A 16,793-nucleotide genomic window follows, 5' to 3' on the forward strand; every position below is an offset into this window, starting at 1 on the left:
GACCAGACATCACACTCATTGACAAACACAATAAAATCACATACATTATAGACATATCCATTCCAAACACTCACAATATACAAAACGCATGCACTGAAAAAATTAGCAAGTACACAGAACTCGCCCAGGAAATAAGGCATCTGTGGAGGATGGATAGGGTGCTTATTGTACCTGTTGTTCTCTCCTCTACAGGTGTCATACCACACACACTACACAAAAGCCTGGGCACATTACAATTGAATAGAAACACATACATCACACTACAGAAGGTCACTATATTGAATACATGTCATATTGTGAGAAAATTCCTGAATACAGACACACACACTGATACACTTCTTTAATTTCTGTTTTGGTTACTATGTCTTGACTTTGGTCCGGCATAGTACACAGCCACCGGTGTTAACCGAGTATATCTCACTTAACCCAACATAGTAATAATTTGATTATTATAATAAACTATATGATTATAAACTTATTTTTTTAACTATTGTTTTTCTTCTCAAGGTAATATTTTCTTGATGTTTAAAAACCATTTTTATGAAAAATAGATATATGTATAAAGGAAACTTAATGTAAATTTATTCTATTTTTATATTTATTTGTAACATGAAAATGCATATCAGACAGCTTTTCTTTTAAATGTCATGACATTTAAAAGAAAAGCTCTCCAGTTTCTCGGCCACTGGATGGCTATAAGAGGGCAAAAATCGAGTGGGAGGGGTAGTGAGGTCGGGATAAGGTGTCGGTTGTACTCAAGGATGACAGGCATGATATAATATAAAATAACATATTTAATAAACAGATAGATTACTACAATTATTCTGGTGTACAAAACAAATGGAGATACAACTAAACAGTAAATGCGGTATCAACACAACGATTCTCATTCGGCACATGATTGTTTGTCTGTTGACCATTCGGTAATACTAGTCTAATTTATAAACTATTCGGACCGAGAGAGATAGGGAGCAAGAGAAAGTTTACAAAACAATCTAAGTTAATACCTCTTGATGAATACCTCGTGGTGTATGGATCCGGGATTATGCATTGTCCTGAAGACATTCGCTGATCTAACGGAGTATCGGAGGTGAGCTGTCGGCGATATTAGCAGAGTCGGGCCGGAGGGTCCTGTGTCTTGATGATGTCCGCCGTAGGGTATGGCGGCCAGGGAGTCTGTTGACGTCTGATGGAGTCTGCTGTCGATGTCCACTGTGGTGGATGGTGGGCCATCGGAGATTATGGCAGAGTCAAGCCGGAAAGTCCTGTGTCTTCTGTTGATGTCCGCCCAGAGGTCTGTGTCCAGCCCCTTTTTATACCCATTTTGGGGGAGCTGACTAACGCATTGTATGATGCAACCCTTTCCTAGTTCGGTCTGTCTCTAGAGTTTGTTTATATTAATTGTCTAAAATCAAATGTTTCGACAAATTTATGACCTCTCTCTATCCGGTATTGTTACTCATTCTACCTCATAAATTTGATAACAGCTGTCAAACATTCGGAATAAATGGTTATAGGTGACTAAGGTCAGAGTTGGTCTCTCGAACCTTAGTAAAACTCATTGCCTTATATGGTCATCTTGATCGGTTTTCTCATCGTTGAAATCGGAAGTAATAGGAAGTGTGGGAGTTTGTTTTCCCCTTTTCATTCGACCTCTGGAGTACAAATGACTTAGTTATTTAGCATACAGTTTTATTTTCTAATTACTATTATTAAGACTTTTAAAAATAATGCATCATTAATATAAAACTTAAAATTTTAGATTTTTTGCAAGTCATCCTAAAACATATTCATCTGATGGTTCCGGTGGTAGTAAATGTGAAGAGCGGCAGATACCTAATATGATTACTGATGAAGAAAATGGAAAAATAACTGGTGAATTCTGTTCTAAATTTTCTGATTAGCATTTTTTTAAAATTAAATTATTAGTTTATAAGTTTAAAATATTCAACAATGTGAGATTGGTGATTTATATATATAGAGCATATCACATTTGGAAGCAATTATAAATTGCTTCCAAATGTGATGGTTGATATGTCAACAAACAATTGTTGTGAACCCATCTAAAATTAATGCATGTAATGAAGAACTTGAACTGATAATACAGTACACTTATGTAATGTGTAAGCATGTCAGAGTTGCAATTCATATTCCATTCCAGTGTTGCATTTTTAGGCTGTGTTAAATTTAACTACATTATTTTAAAATTTTTCTAATTACCAAAGTCATTAATTGATAGTGAAATATCTATCTATTATAATACAGGATATCCAAGAAAGATCTTTTACTTATATTATGCAAATTCATAACACAAAAATGTAGCTGTTTATTGAAATGTTAAATTTGGGAATTTGTTAAAAATTGTCAAAAAGTCAGGAAATTTGCTTCCTTAGCTGCTTTGTTGATTTTTTGCTGACAATATGCTTCACTAAGTAAGTCATCTGCAGGCAGCAAAAAGCAATGTGGTTCAATACAACTTGTGAAAAGGAGTGCAGAATATTTTCAGGACCCAAAATTTCTCCCATGCTTACACAACATTTTTGCAAAAATTTACAAAGTACACAAAATGATAAATAATTTAAATGGTATTATTTATCATTTTTCATTTTAATAATTTTGGTTGCATAACAAAACAATTTCTGATTTTTTTTCAGTTTATTAATATTTATAAAAGTCAGGAAATTTATTAACAGAGAAATTTAATAAATATATACTTTTGTACATGGATTATATAGAATTTGTTAAAGAATAATAAAAAATAATTGTTTTTTTCAAAGACATGTAGATTTATGATTGTGGATTAATAACAGAATTTTAATAAAACATTTTATTTTTGATTTTAATAATTTGCCAATTATAAAAAATATATAACTGTTAATTAGAAAAAAATAACTAATTAAAACATTGGAGAAGCAAAACATATGTGCATAGAAAGTCTAGTGCTGTTTTAATTTGTCAATGTATTATACTGTAAGGGATGTGATTGTCAGGGAATTTGTGCAAAGTTGGTCAGGGGGGTCAGGGAAAGTCATGGAAATAAAAACAAAAATTTGAATACGAACCCTGTATATAGTAGAAGTTTATTAATCTGTACCTACCAGAACTATCTATATCTGTGGAAATCTTCATCTTTGTCAAAAATTCCAATCATTTTTGACAAAGATGAAGTTTTTAAGATCATTCCAAAAACGTTTTTTCGAATGATCTTAAAAACGTTCCATTTCTGCTTTCCATTTTGAAAACATTCTAACCTGAAGATGATCTCTTGTGCAGATCGAAAACGTTTGTGATTGCATTAAATATCCTGGAAATTCTTATAAGATTCAGATGTGTGCTGTTTTTGTAATGCCATTTTACCAGACATTTTGGTACTTTCACAAAATTCAGTAAGTGATATGTGATTTGAATATTGTAGACATTGCTGTTTATATTGTACCAGCTTTATACACTGTTGTATGCTTCTGATTTGTTTACACACACTTTTTAATCACTCTGAAGATGATTGGACTGTTTGAGTTTGTGAGTTTCAACATTTTTAAACTATTAATCAATAACTTGATAAAGCATACTCTCCCTCTAGATCAGAGGTTCTCAAACTTTTTCGATTTACCACCCCTTTGTTCCATAAAGTTATACCCAATGCCTCATAACCCATCAGTGACCCCAACTTTTGCCTTTAGTCACCGTTCAGTACCCTGCCTCCAGCGCCCCCTAGATTTACTCATTGCCCACAAGGGGGCAATATCGCCCACTTTGAGAACCCCTGCTCTAGATGCTACTAAAATAAGAAAAAAAATTATATCAATATTAGTTGTTAGAATAATTGAGGAATCACTTTTAGAAACTTATACACTTAAATAGTGTATAAATTGTGCATTATAATGCCTTGAAATCAAAATCTAAAAATATGTTAAGATGTTGTATCAATAATTAAGAACAGTTAGTATTAAAAAGAATAAAATCATCCAAAAATCAATATAAATGTTTTAAGTTTATAAATACAGTAGCCTCTTGTTATATTGCACTTGTTGGGAAACAAGAAAAAGTGTGATATAGCTGGCAGCACAATATAACCAAGTAAAAAAATTCTGGGCTTATACTAAACAGATTATACATGCTATGGAATCTATATCTTGTATTCTTTCATCAGCAAATGTTTCTGATATTAAATAAGCTCAGTTTTGCAATACTGAATTTTATTCATGGTTATATCATATTAATTGATGTTTACCCTATACATCGATACTATGAATGCCCATTTAGTATTATTGTTTCTTTAACAATGACATTTAAAGACAAATACTGTGGATATAAAAACAAAATATCAGTTTCAATTTTATTATACAGTACTATATTCCATAATAAATTGCTTATTAAAAATTTGTATAATTTATATTTTTCAATAAAAATTAGAAATACAGTAATTGAAAATTTAAAAAATAAACATAGAACATATACATAGAACATGAAAACTTATAAAATTACAAAGATTAAAAATTTTCTAAAAAGCAAAATAAAGTTACTACTGTATAAAATTTTTAGAACTTACTGTTAAAAAATAAATAAATCTTTTCTTTATACATTACCTTATACATTACCATACATTATCAAAATGTCAAACCTTTATGTGAATTGATGCAATACCATCAATTCACATAAAGTGAGAAATTTTGAATTCTCAGAAACTTGTAAATGAGGAAACAGTACTTAAAACCAATAAACAACTTTTAATATCAAAAGGAAACATAAATGATAATTGACCTGTCCACCTGTTTTGCTTATTTAGGTCTTGACAAATTTATTGTTTCATCTGCAGTGGTAGTTTCAAGAACAATAGTAGGAATAAAATACAGTATTTTGTTGCAAAAAGAAATTAAATGGCAATTGATATTTTAAAATTTATTGACTCAAGTGCTTTTAAAATCTGGGGGATAAAAAAAACATGATATATCTGAATCCAGAATATAATGAGGGGCTACTGTAATAAAGTAAAAGAAAACTTATATAGATAATAAATAGAAATATTAATTGAAATTTATTTATTTTGTTTTATTTCATTAAAAGATGAAAAGGATAAACATTTTATTCATTGCACTAAATCATCAGGAAGATATGACTGTAGGATTCAAGCATCTAGCTGTGGTTCGTCCAAATGGAAAATGTCTTCTGTAACAACTGCAGATTCTGGAAATGGATCATTGCAAACAGTTGAAAGAATGCAGCCAATGGACAGCAGCAGTGGAAGTAGCAGTAGAGGCAGTTATGATAATTATCCTCCTTGTCAAACACTCACAGAACAAGTGTTATCACAACATAATAGGATGACTCACAAACATTTAAAGCAAAGAAAGAGCATACTGTCTTCATCTTCAGGAGGACTGACACGCAAAGAAAACCATCGTTTGAAACGTAGTGGATCTCCACAGTCCTGTGAACACACAACAGGAGTTCACAAACACAGTAAAACTAATAGAGGTCAAATGGTTAGCACTGTTACTGTTCCAACACAAACGGATGCATCATTGCCTGTTTCATTCAATCTTGCATCTCCATTTTCTTTTCCTGGATATCCAATTGTTGCTCAACCACCAACCTCTCATTCGACAACTGTTAACAGTTCAACATCATCTTCAGTATATCCACCATCACTGGCTAACTTTGCTATTCCTGTTTATGGATACTTGCCACCAAGTAATACATCTGCCACTCCTTTTTTTATGCCTGGTAAAAAACTTTTATCTAATTTATTATAAAATAAAAATTATTCTTCATTATTGTTATATTTATTTTTATAATCATAGTGTAGAACTAGATTGCTCATGAAAAGTTAAATGATAATTCTAAATTTTGAAATATTATAAAAAAAACCATACATACAAATTAAATAAGATTTTATATAAAGGTCATATGTTTGACAGAATAAAAAATGATAAATAAAATATCCTGTTTATTTTAAAAATATGCAAACATTTATTGCAAAAATAGATAAATATTATTTCTTCTAAACAGATAAAACTAATAAGATATAGTTGTATGATTATTCCTTAATGATTTGTAAGTTATACAGCAATAATTCATATTAAAATACCATATATCTCGGCGGATAAGACAACGTATAAATTTTCGTCAAAGTTTTATAGCTTTAGCTTATATCTGTCCTATAAGACAACCCGCAAACTATCAACGGCCTATGAATTTAGTTTAGATCAGCAATCATTATCTGAATAATAATACTGTATAGCGTATATGGAATTATGTCCTATTTGTAATTTTTCAAATGAACAAATTTTATTTTCTTGCATCTGGTGATTTTTGCAAACATTCGCACTAATTAGAGCATTTGGGTAATAACCTTGACTATTTACAAAAACATCCTATGGGCTGTTCTATTCTGTGCACATACCCTACTCTCTTCTAGTAAATAACTGCAGTTTATCTGTCTTTTTATAATGGTTTTAATTTATATAAATTTCAATCTAATTTTTTTGTATCTATCCTATAAGACGACTCCGAATTTTTGGGGCCATTTTTTATGGTTCAACTATCGTCTTATCCACTGAGATATACGGTAAGTTTGTTCAGCTTTTTTCTGAAACTATGGGTTGTGACCCAGTATTGGGTGGCTGGTTAGTAACATTTTGTGACTCATCACTGACTGGGTCACAAAATGTTACTAACTTTCATAGAAATACTTGTAATTCTTGTATTACTGAAATATTCTCCAAGAACTAAGATGCATCTGTTAAATACTGAAAATTTTTAAAATTTTTTCCTCATAATTGTTATTGTCATTTAGTAATAAAATTAAGATTAAAGAATATGTGTAAATAGGTGAGAATGTGAAATGAGACTTGTATTTAATCCAAAGACTAGTTTTCTTTGAGAAATATCGTAAAAACTAAATGTTTTTAAGACTAAGTCACTAATCTCAAAGTTTTATAATCAATCTCTTTCTAGAATGGAAACAACTAATATCAATCACTATATTCTTGGCTTCTTCAGATCTGTAATGTTAATTTTATATTTCTTATTTTCATAAAGGTCATATTTATTAATTAATTTTGATTTATTTATTTATTTTAAAATAAATAGAAATTTACTCTCAAAACATATAACATCTATATATTAATTTGGTAAGCTTCAAATATTGTCTCAACTTTGAGAGAATGATGAAGATACAAACATGGTTCAGGTACCAGAATAAAGCTCTTGCCCTGTAGATGGGTCCATTGCAATCAGAAATGAAAACTTTGCAATGGTTTGGGCACAATGGAGAAGCAATAGCATAATGGGAAAAAATCTATGAGACAAATATGTTTGTTGCCTGTCATCTAGCAATTTTTTTTTTTCAATTGTTTGAATAACTTGTTGTTCATCCCTACTCTGAATTCCTGCATTTTTTGCTAATTGCATATTAATAAAAGACGTTTTGTATTTTTTTTAACATGAAAAAATTTAAACTCTTATACTAGCTATTTAAATAATAAAATAAAATTAAGAATCAACTTTTATTTTTAAACTAGATTAGCATTTCTCAAACTTTTTGATAACATAACCCAACATTTGTTTGTAATCGTCCTTCGTGGAAAGCACTAAGAATCCATAAACTTATTTCAAACCAGCAGAAATGAACTTTAGGCTTGCATTAATTTGTTATAATTAAACATGCAAGTTTCATATTAATATGGTAAAACTGAACTTTTATGATCATTATTATACTACAGATTTTGTATCATTTAAAAAAATTCATCATAGTGGTCTGCAAGATTCAAAATTGTGAGTTTAGTGGTCCATGAAGTCAGAAAGGTTGCTGACGCTGATATAGACCTCCTTTATCTCCACTAACTACTTTCCTTCTTCCCCTTATTGAGCTGTTTTAGGACACATCCAAAAACATCTGAATAAACTGATTCATTGGTCACAACATCATGATCACAGTCAATAAATTTGTCTGTTTTCATTTAATATCCTCATTTTAGTAAATCACTTCAGTTAAGAAATTTATGTCATCAAATTCAGTTGCCCTGTTTCTGCTCATATCTTTGCACTCAATTTGAAGCCTACCCAGATACTCACGCTTTCTCTTTTTGATGTTATTTATGGTTGTCTTACTAATTCAACACCTTAGCTGTTCATCTCTTGCTATGACTTTCTAAAAAGTGGACCAGTTTGCACTTCTGCTGAAAATTTAGCTCTTTGATTGCCATTCTAAAAACTAATTGGGGTTAGTAAGTGAGTTATTAAAAAAAGAAAGAAGAAAAATGAATTTCACTTTCAAATTAAAAATTCACAGAAAGAGACTTAACAATTACCAAAGAAACTAGCTCACTTTACTAGACAAAGCCAAAATATGAAACACTCTGATAAGGGAAAGCTTGATAGTGGCCCAACATGATTTCTAGCATAACAGAAATTTTTAAATTTGTCTCCAATGCTGCTACTAAAAATTGCACAGTACTGGTGCATTGATAGTGATATTTTCAATTTATGATACAAATTATTTAAAATTTTTCAAACTATTCTTTCTTTTACTCAAGCCTCTAAAATAAAGATTTCAAAAGATTACAGGAAATTTAGTTTAAACCCCTATCTACAATGTGCAATGGTTTCAAATATTTTATATTTGCAATGCAATTGCTACAAATTGAATTACAGTCTTTAAAATGGTTTTGCTTTTGTGGTATTTTTTAATGGTCACTTTACCCAAGATTATTTCTTATGACCAAAGTGGTATGACCATCTGCATACAGTAACCATCTGTCACAATGGACAGATGATCATTGTATGCAGATATATCTCCATTGAAAAATGTATTATTTTTCAGGGACCAGCTCAAAGTGGTCAACTTAAGCAAGTGGTCACATTAGCAGGTTTCACTGTATGTCCTAAGCGATCAGTGCACATTCTCACTAGGTCTATATCTTCAAAACCTAATGTTGAATTTGCCCATTTTCTAATAAAAAATTATTGATTAACTTTTAAATTATTATGTTGTTCTGTTTTAAATAAAAGAAATAAATAATTGTTTTGCTCTTTTTAGTTATGTATATGGGAGCAGTGCCATGCTATCCTTCCATTTCAACAATGATTCCTCATTCTGGACATTGGCAGTGTGATGGCAAAACTTCTGAACAACCCAAACAAGTTAATGGTGGAATTAATACCAGCAATAACAACAATAATATTTCACAGTCTTATATTACTTCTCCATCTGAACAAAATTTTAAAAAATTTGAAGAGACATGCGTAGCACCAGTTGAAAAGTGTACCAATGTAATAACTACTGAAAGCAAAACAGTAAGATATAAAATGTTCCTTTCATTTCTATATTTATTTCTAAATCACAATAATATTAAAATTCTAATTTTCACACTACAGGAAACTAATACAGAAGTTTCCAACAATGAAAACACAAAGGATATTAAATTAAATAATAATAAACAAATTAAAAATAAGAAGGTAATTTCGTTTATAAATATTTAATTAAATACAAATTTTTTAGTTATTATTAATCTCATTTGATATCATTTAAATGACTTTTGTCGAGGACCAGTGAAATTATGAGATCATCATTTTTTGTCTCTAAATTTTAATTAAATTCAAAAAAATTAAATAGTTAACATAATTCTCTTTAAATATTATAAGATATTTTGGTATACACTGTTTAAAATTAATTTAATATTTATGAGCAGGATTTGACACCAACTTCATATCTGTAAATATTATTAAAAAGTTTTTATTTGAAAATATTTGTTTCATCAATTTTTTTTAATGCATGACCTTTTAGATTTTTCAAAAGTTCATAATAAATATATTTGCTGCCTCTAATACCAAATTAATTCGAATGTGTTCAAAAGTATAAGTGCGATATTTTGACGAGCAGTTGAGACAAATCTATTATTTAAGCTATTTAACTTTCAACAATTAATGAATTTTAAATGTTTTGAGACAGCATTTGGCTCTGTGCTCCACAAAGTATGAAGATGGGGCCAATATTTCTGCCGTCTTAATTGCATCTACATTTGTAAGTACAATACTTCTGTTCCCTTTGTTTTGAGGATATTGTGTTATTAAAGTAAGGATAAAACATTTTTAAATTGGTAAGAATTACTTATTTTAAGAAAATGCCAGGATTTATACTTTTTTAAACTTTGTATATATGATGAAAGCTTGGTATGAATTTGTATATGTATGTGGTGTACCATAATATAATAACGTATATAATAATAATGTAAATGAAATGAAATATTTTTAAGCAGTATATCAAAAAATAATAATAATCAAGAATAGTTACAAGTTGAAATTAAAATTTTTCACTCAAATAATAGCAAGGTTGAGACCTAAGTTTTAAATGCAAAAACATGTATGTCGGACGTTGTGCACAGCTTTCCTATAAGCCTAGAAGTTTGACAATGGCATTTCGAATGTTGAGCGTGATTCCACTGACTTTCCAAACACCATTGTCAAACTTCTAGGCTTACAGGAAAGCGGCATTGAACATCCAACGTACACATTTTTGCATTTAAAACTTAGGTCTCAACCTCACTAATATTTGAGTTTGAATATTTTCAATGTGATAATTCATATTTTTCAATGTTAGTTATATTTTTGACTTTCTTTTATTCACTTTCCATCATATAGGTACGGTTTTACTAAATTGCTTTTAAAATTATTTTTTTGTTTGACTTTGAATTACAGTATTATGATTCTTTGTTCTTTAGTCCTCTGAAAAATGATTCTTTTTGTTTTGAAATTAAAAATATTTCTTTTGGAGAGAATCTTTAAGGAATTTTCTATATATAGAATAAATTGAGGGTGACACTACATTTTGTTGATTTTATATATATATAGTATTTTACCAAATAAATGAAATTTATTTCATTACAAAAATTTGACTTTTCTGATTAAATCTCACTCTAAACTTGCTTTCTACATTTTGGAGATCAAGATGAAAAATTCCACTTAAATCCTAATAATTTCAGGTTTTGATGCTTTGCACATACAATGCAATGTCCTCTCTGCCAATGTTGCAACATTATCACAATAAACCATTCTTTAAATGGCTGTGAGCTCATTTAAAGAAACATGCACACTCCAGCAAAGTGATGACCATCATAGCTGTTGCTGATAAGAATGGCATTTGCTAGTTGTCAACATTTTTATGCCATTTCAGTTGAATTCCACTTGGCTACACCTATCACATTTTCTTGATTGCAGCATGATTTACCTTGTAATGGACAATTTGGAACTAAAATTTTTCTTTACAAAATCCTTTTTTCACATTCTTTACTGTGTACATTGTGGCTGCATGCCATATTGTCTGCTTTTGTCCTTTTGACAATTTTCCCTGTTCTTTGTTCTTTCCACCTAGAACTTTCAAATCTTCTTAATTCTTTCTTGAAGGTGAGGGCCACTTCCTAGAATTCACTAACATAATGTATACAAGGTTACCTTTCGTATGTTCTCAGGTAACCTCATATACATTATGTTGATGTATATGAGGTTACCAGACAAAGGAAGGTCACTTTTGGGCTGGTGCTTGAGGAGAAAAGACCACAAAAACAAGAGAGACTTTACAGTGTCCAATGCCCAAGAGATGGGTGAGACTAGAACTTGAATTCTCAGGCCAAAGTTAGCATGTTAGAGTCAACATTTCAGTTTGATGAGTCCAAAAATGCTACCAGCCATTAGAATCAAACATATGAAAACCCTCAAGAACCAAGGAAAAGGAAGACAGAATGTAGAATTTTCTGTTTAAGAAGCTTCCACTTGGTTCCTCTGAGTAACCAAATGATGTTTGCACTATCCAGTCATTCTTTCCTATCTATCTGCCATCTTCATTACCTCTCACCCCTTACCTTTTATTTCCTTTTTAGGTATAAATTAGTGTTAAGGAGAAATTTTTGTGAATATTATTTTCAGTTCCTTTTTGTAAGATGATAATTTTTATAATTGTTCTACCAATGACTGGATTTGGGTGACTGTTAATCAATACCCCTTGTAGAGTTGAAATCCCTTTGTGCCTGTACTTTTTTTATCATGCATAATAAAGTCAGTTTTCCATCTCCTACTTTTCATGTGTCTTTTTTTTGGGTGTTTGCCCTCATTGGTCAACGAAACACTTTCTTATTTATCACAATGCAAATTTGGAGCTGCAGAGTCTTCTGAATAGGACAACTTTAGTTATGAACACCCTGTGTACAGGACAAGTAAAAATATATAAGAAACAGAAATCATTCTTAAAAATAAAGCTGTTATAATATTTGTTCATATAATTTATTATTTTTGTAATATCTTTTGTGCTTGTAAATACACTCTTCAAAATGTTCTTTCTTTGATATTTTTTTATCTGATTAATGCACTTATTCAATATTACTGATCATTGAGATTTTTTATCAGTTAAGAACAATATTTGATTTTCATCTATTTTAATTACAAGTAAAGCACATCATCCTTGTTATAATTAACATTTTGATCGCTCCTTTTGTAATTTTTGGCTATTATATCAAACAGTATTTCCAGTCTTCATTACATCCAAATTATTGAATCTAATTAGATAATTCTTATATAGGTGACAGAAAATGCTGTAGAGTTTAATAGAGTTTTTGTATTATTACTTCTTTGTGTTGCATTCTGCACTTTTTCCTTCTCATCCGTATTACATATTAACTTCTTTGGTCCATGAGCTGAATGAATACACATTTTTTTAATTCAATTCACAAACACTTGTAAGGCTGATATCATGCTCTAATCAAGAGATTTTTTTCTCTTAATACAAAGAATGTTGTTTCTTTTTACAAAAATGGAGATTTTATGATGACGATTCTTTTTCTTTTATATATATGTTTCTTCTAAGAGCACTCTTTATTTCTTTAGATGAAATGAATATTTTTCTACAAAGCATCTTTTAAAACTATTATATATTCTTAGAATTATCATAAATGTTATTGGAAAACTTATAAACTTGAATTAAGTAAGATTTTAAGGTTTTTAAGATAGATTAAATAATGTTAGTTATAGAAGGTAAGTAAATGAAACATTTCATGAATTAATTCTAATGAAATATTATGGTTTTCAGGCTGAAAACAGTAAAACAGCTAAAGAGAGACAGATGCATAAAAATGCTGAATTACAAGGTGAGAATGAAGGTGATAAGGATCAGGAAGATACAACATTATCATTTATATCTTCGTTGTTGAAATCTGATGACTTGAGTAGTCATTCTCCATCTGATCATGCTGAGGTAATATATTATTTCGAATTAATATAGAAATTATCACAAGTTAAAAACTGATAAAGATCTTGCTAGACTTTCCCAGCACTCAAACAGGAGGTTAACGGGACCACTAGAAAGTCTGATAATTTTTAATTATACTAGGATATAATTTAAATAATAACAAAAGCTGAAAAAGAGTAATTGTGTTGAATTATGATAAAAATCTCCATTTAAAAAAAAAAATGTAAGTTTAAAATCACTATGACACTAGTTCAAAGTTGTGTATGGTGCCATCTGTTATAAAATATTATTAAACAATAATATAAAAATTATTAGTTATTATAAAAAGACTTATTTTGAGGATAGAGATGAGTTTTTAAAAATATTATAAATGCCAATAATAAGTAAAATTTTGATTAGGTTCTACCTCCTTCCCTTGAGTTCTGCACTCCAGAATTTAATGCCCTTAAATACAAGTTATCATGCTAAATTTCATTTGTTAATCTTTACCTCATCCTGAGATATTAAATGAAATAGACACCAATACACACACATGTACGTATTCAGGGAATTTTTTCACTTTTTCTTTTACTTTTCTGGGTTCAGGAGTTCTCAAAACTTGAGATTTGCAAAAAACCCTGAGGATCAAATTTGATATGATTACAATACTTTCCCATGATGTTGTGTTTTGACAGCCAGGAAAGTAAAATGTTAAATAATGTATAATTTTAAAATTTTTTTTGTAGGATATGGAGTTGGATACCAAAGAAAATGCTAATAAGTCACCTTGTTTAATTCGTCACGAGCCTCCATGGATGAATGGGGTGAAAATGGATGCAAATACAATATTCCGTTATCAGATTGAACCCACCAATATGGAAGAAGTGTTGAGGAAAGATTTAGAAGTATTACAATCAATGCAGCAGCCTAAATTAGTAAATCAACAATTAGAATACTTACAATCTGATTTAGAAGATGAAATTAATTCCAATTGTAATGCTATGAGATTAGGATTTAATACAACTGAAGATGACATGAATGAGGTTAGTTAATTTAATTTTATAGAAGTTTTTAATATTTTTGAGGATGTTGATAGATTTTTTAAAATTTTCTAAAACTTTTATTATAATAAATTTAGATATATTGTTCTCTTTAGGAATAAAATTCAATTTCTACATTGCATAAACTAATACACTAATATATTTAAATAGATATATGCAAAGATATTAATCTGTAAACCATACGAATCTAAATTGCCAGATTTGGTGATTTAGATTTCAGACTCTCCATATATCTATTGCTTCTAAATATTTACAAGACATTTGAGAATAATAGATGTATATAGCTCAATTGATTTAAGCAAAGGGCATTAGAAAAAAGAAAAATAAAGCCAATAATTTTCAAGAATGTTAAGTGCCTCAGAAATGAGGGTAACTTAATATTCTTTAAGATAATTTATTGCAAATTTTTCTCTGATATTTGATAACTGCCAAAGAAAAATCAAATGCCTGCTAAATTGTAAGTTAGATCACACAACTACTCAAAATTGGGTAAATGTGATAAAAACAGCAACAGAAACCAAAAACTTTTTTGCTGGTTTTTGGTTTCTGTTGTTGTTTTTAGTAAGTTAGATCATCCTGTATGATGTCTTGATATATGGACTAATATGAATTCAAGGATAATGAGTAAATAGCTTAGTACCATGAGCCATCAGCTTTGAATAGAATATATTGGATGTGTCAAATGAAAAATTCATTTGTAACTTTGGTGATCTTGTGAGCTATCCATGCTTTTTATTGTCATATGATCACAGGAAAAATTTAAGTGTTGAACATTTGTTTACCACAGACTAAAGAGATAACATTTGAAACTAAATAAATAAATTGGTAGTGCATGACAAATTGGTCAGGTGCATTATGAAATTACTTTCATTGCAAGTAAACTTTTCATTTGATCACTAGACTATAGAAAAATTGTTTGTTTATTGAGCATAATATGAAATTTCTGTATAAATGTATGCAAAATTGAATTAATAGTTAACTTTTAATAAAATTTTGCATACATTCATTTAATTTAATTTACTAATGGATTAAAAAGTTAACTTACTGAACTTACTAATCCATTAAAAGATATGTAGGCTATAAGCTAAAAAAATTTTAATGGTTAAAAATTGTTATGAATCAAAAATTTGATATAACATATACATTATTTCATTTAACTAATTATTAACCAATAAATTTTCAAAGTATATTAAACATCCATTGATGTTATTAATCTGGATAAACTAAATTTCAACAAGTGTAGTTTTATAATTTAAATAAAATAAAAATAAACTTTATCTTTAATAGGATGTGGAAGCTAAGGAAGAAAATATTCTGCATTTAATTACTGGGGATATGTAAATATTCAAAGCTGTTTAAAAAGTAAGTATGTAGTATTTATAACAATTCTTTTTTTTTTAATTATAAAATATAATATAATTTTTTTCCTTCTGAGAAACATGATACAGTGATGCCTCGTACTTCAAATTTAATACATTCCAGGGAATTGTTTGAAGTACGAATCAATTTTTCTCATTAGACATAATGGAAAGTGAATTAATCCATTCCAAGACTCTGAACAATATTCATTTCAATTAACTTAAAACAGCAAATACACATAATTTAAGGTAGAAATAACACAATTAAATGTCCTAATAATAAATTAAAACATGAAAACCATAAATAAAATACATAAATACATAATAAAATGAAAATTGCATTTATTGGTCACATACCTGGGCATATGCATCTTAACGTAGATGTGTGATTTAATTAACAGTTGTAATATTTAACATATTATACTGGTAGATAATGTGAGATTTTATTCTTTGTTTAGAATCTTACTTTAAACTCTTTACTTCACGTTTTGTTTGAATAAAGTCAAGTCATAATGTCTTTCAATAAAAAGCATATCAGGCATATTATGCTTTATGAGTTTCAAAAAGAATATAATGTCATACAAACAGTAAAAAATAAAATTGTAATATGAATGGGAAAGATACTCTTAAACTTCAAACATGTCAAATCTGTATGTTTTGTATCCTTTAGTTCAAAATTTCCTGAATGGAAATTTTGAACTAAAGGATACAAAACATACAGGTAACTCCAAACGTTGATGAAAAATTGTGAAAAGAAATTGTTAAAAATTGATCCATAACACACAATACAGTACATATAACCAAACACACAAAAAATAAAGTGAAAAAAGCACTGAAAACTTACAAGCATAATGCAAGAATGAGAGATGACATTGACACATAACAAATTGCATTTATGCTTTGAGCACATTGTTTCACTACATATGCTTTTTGAACTTCAAAGCATCGTTCAAACTCCAAGGCAAATTTTTGTCAAATTTTATATTCAAACTCTGAATTGTTCAAAGTTAGAGTTGTTTGAACTATGAGGTACGACTGTTTTTAATTTTTCAAAAATTCAAATTCAAAAATATAAATATAAAGTTCTTCAATAAAATAAATATTGTATACATACAAATGATTTTCCCATTTTTGTTGTAGAAATGGCTAAAAGTACTT

General features: G+C 29.1%; 1 protein-coding gene across 1 annotated transcript in view; it reads left to right on the plus strand.

The window, feature by feature from the left end:
* The window catches only part of per (period), a 56,257-nt gene extending 40,618 nt beyond the window's left edge, over positions 1-15,639 (plus strand). Inside the window, exons 14-20 of the mRNA XM_067270416.1 lie at positions 1,763-1,875; positions 5,065-5,724; positions 9,041-9,297; positions 9,379-9,459; positions 13,079-13,243; positions 13,963-14,259; positions 15,565-15,639. Of these exons, the coding sequence (XP_067126517.1) occupies positions 1,763-1,875; positions 5,065-5,724; positions 9,041-9,297; positions 9,379-9,459; positions 13,079-13,243; positions 13,963-14,259; positions 15,565-15,618 (1,627 nt within the window). The 3' untranslated portion in view covers positions 15,619-15,639. The remainder of the gene's footprint in view (positions 1-1,762; positions 1,876-5,064; positions 5,725-9,040; positions 9,298-9,378; positions 9,460-13,078; positions 13,244-13,962; positions 14,260-15,564) is intronic.
* The last annotated feature ends 1,154 nt before the right edge of the window (positions 15,640-16,793 follow it).

This window comes from Centruroides vittatus, unplaced genomic scaffold, assembly GCF_030686945.1.
Source record: "Centruroides vittatus isolate TY-2023 unplaced genomic scaffold, ASM3068694v2 contig_371, whole genome shotgun sequence".
NCBI lineage: Eukaryota > Metazoa > Arthropoda > Arachnida > Scorpiones > Buthidae > Centruroides > Centruroides vittatus.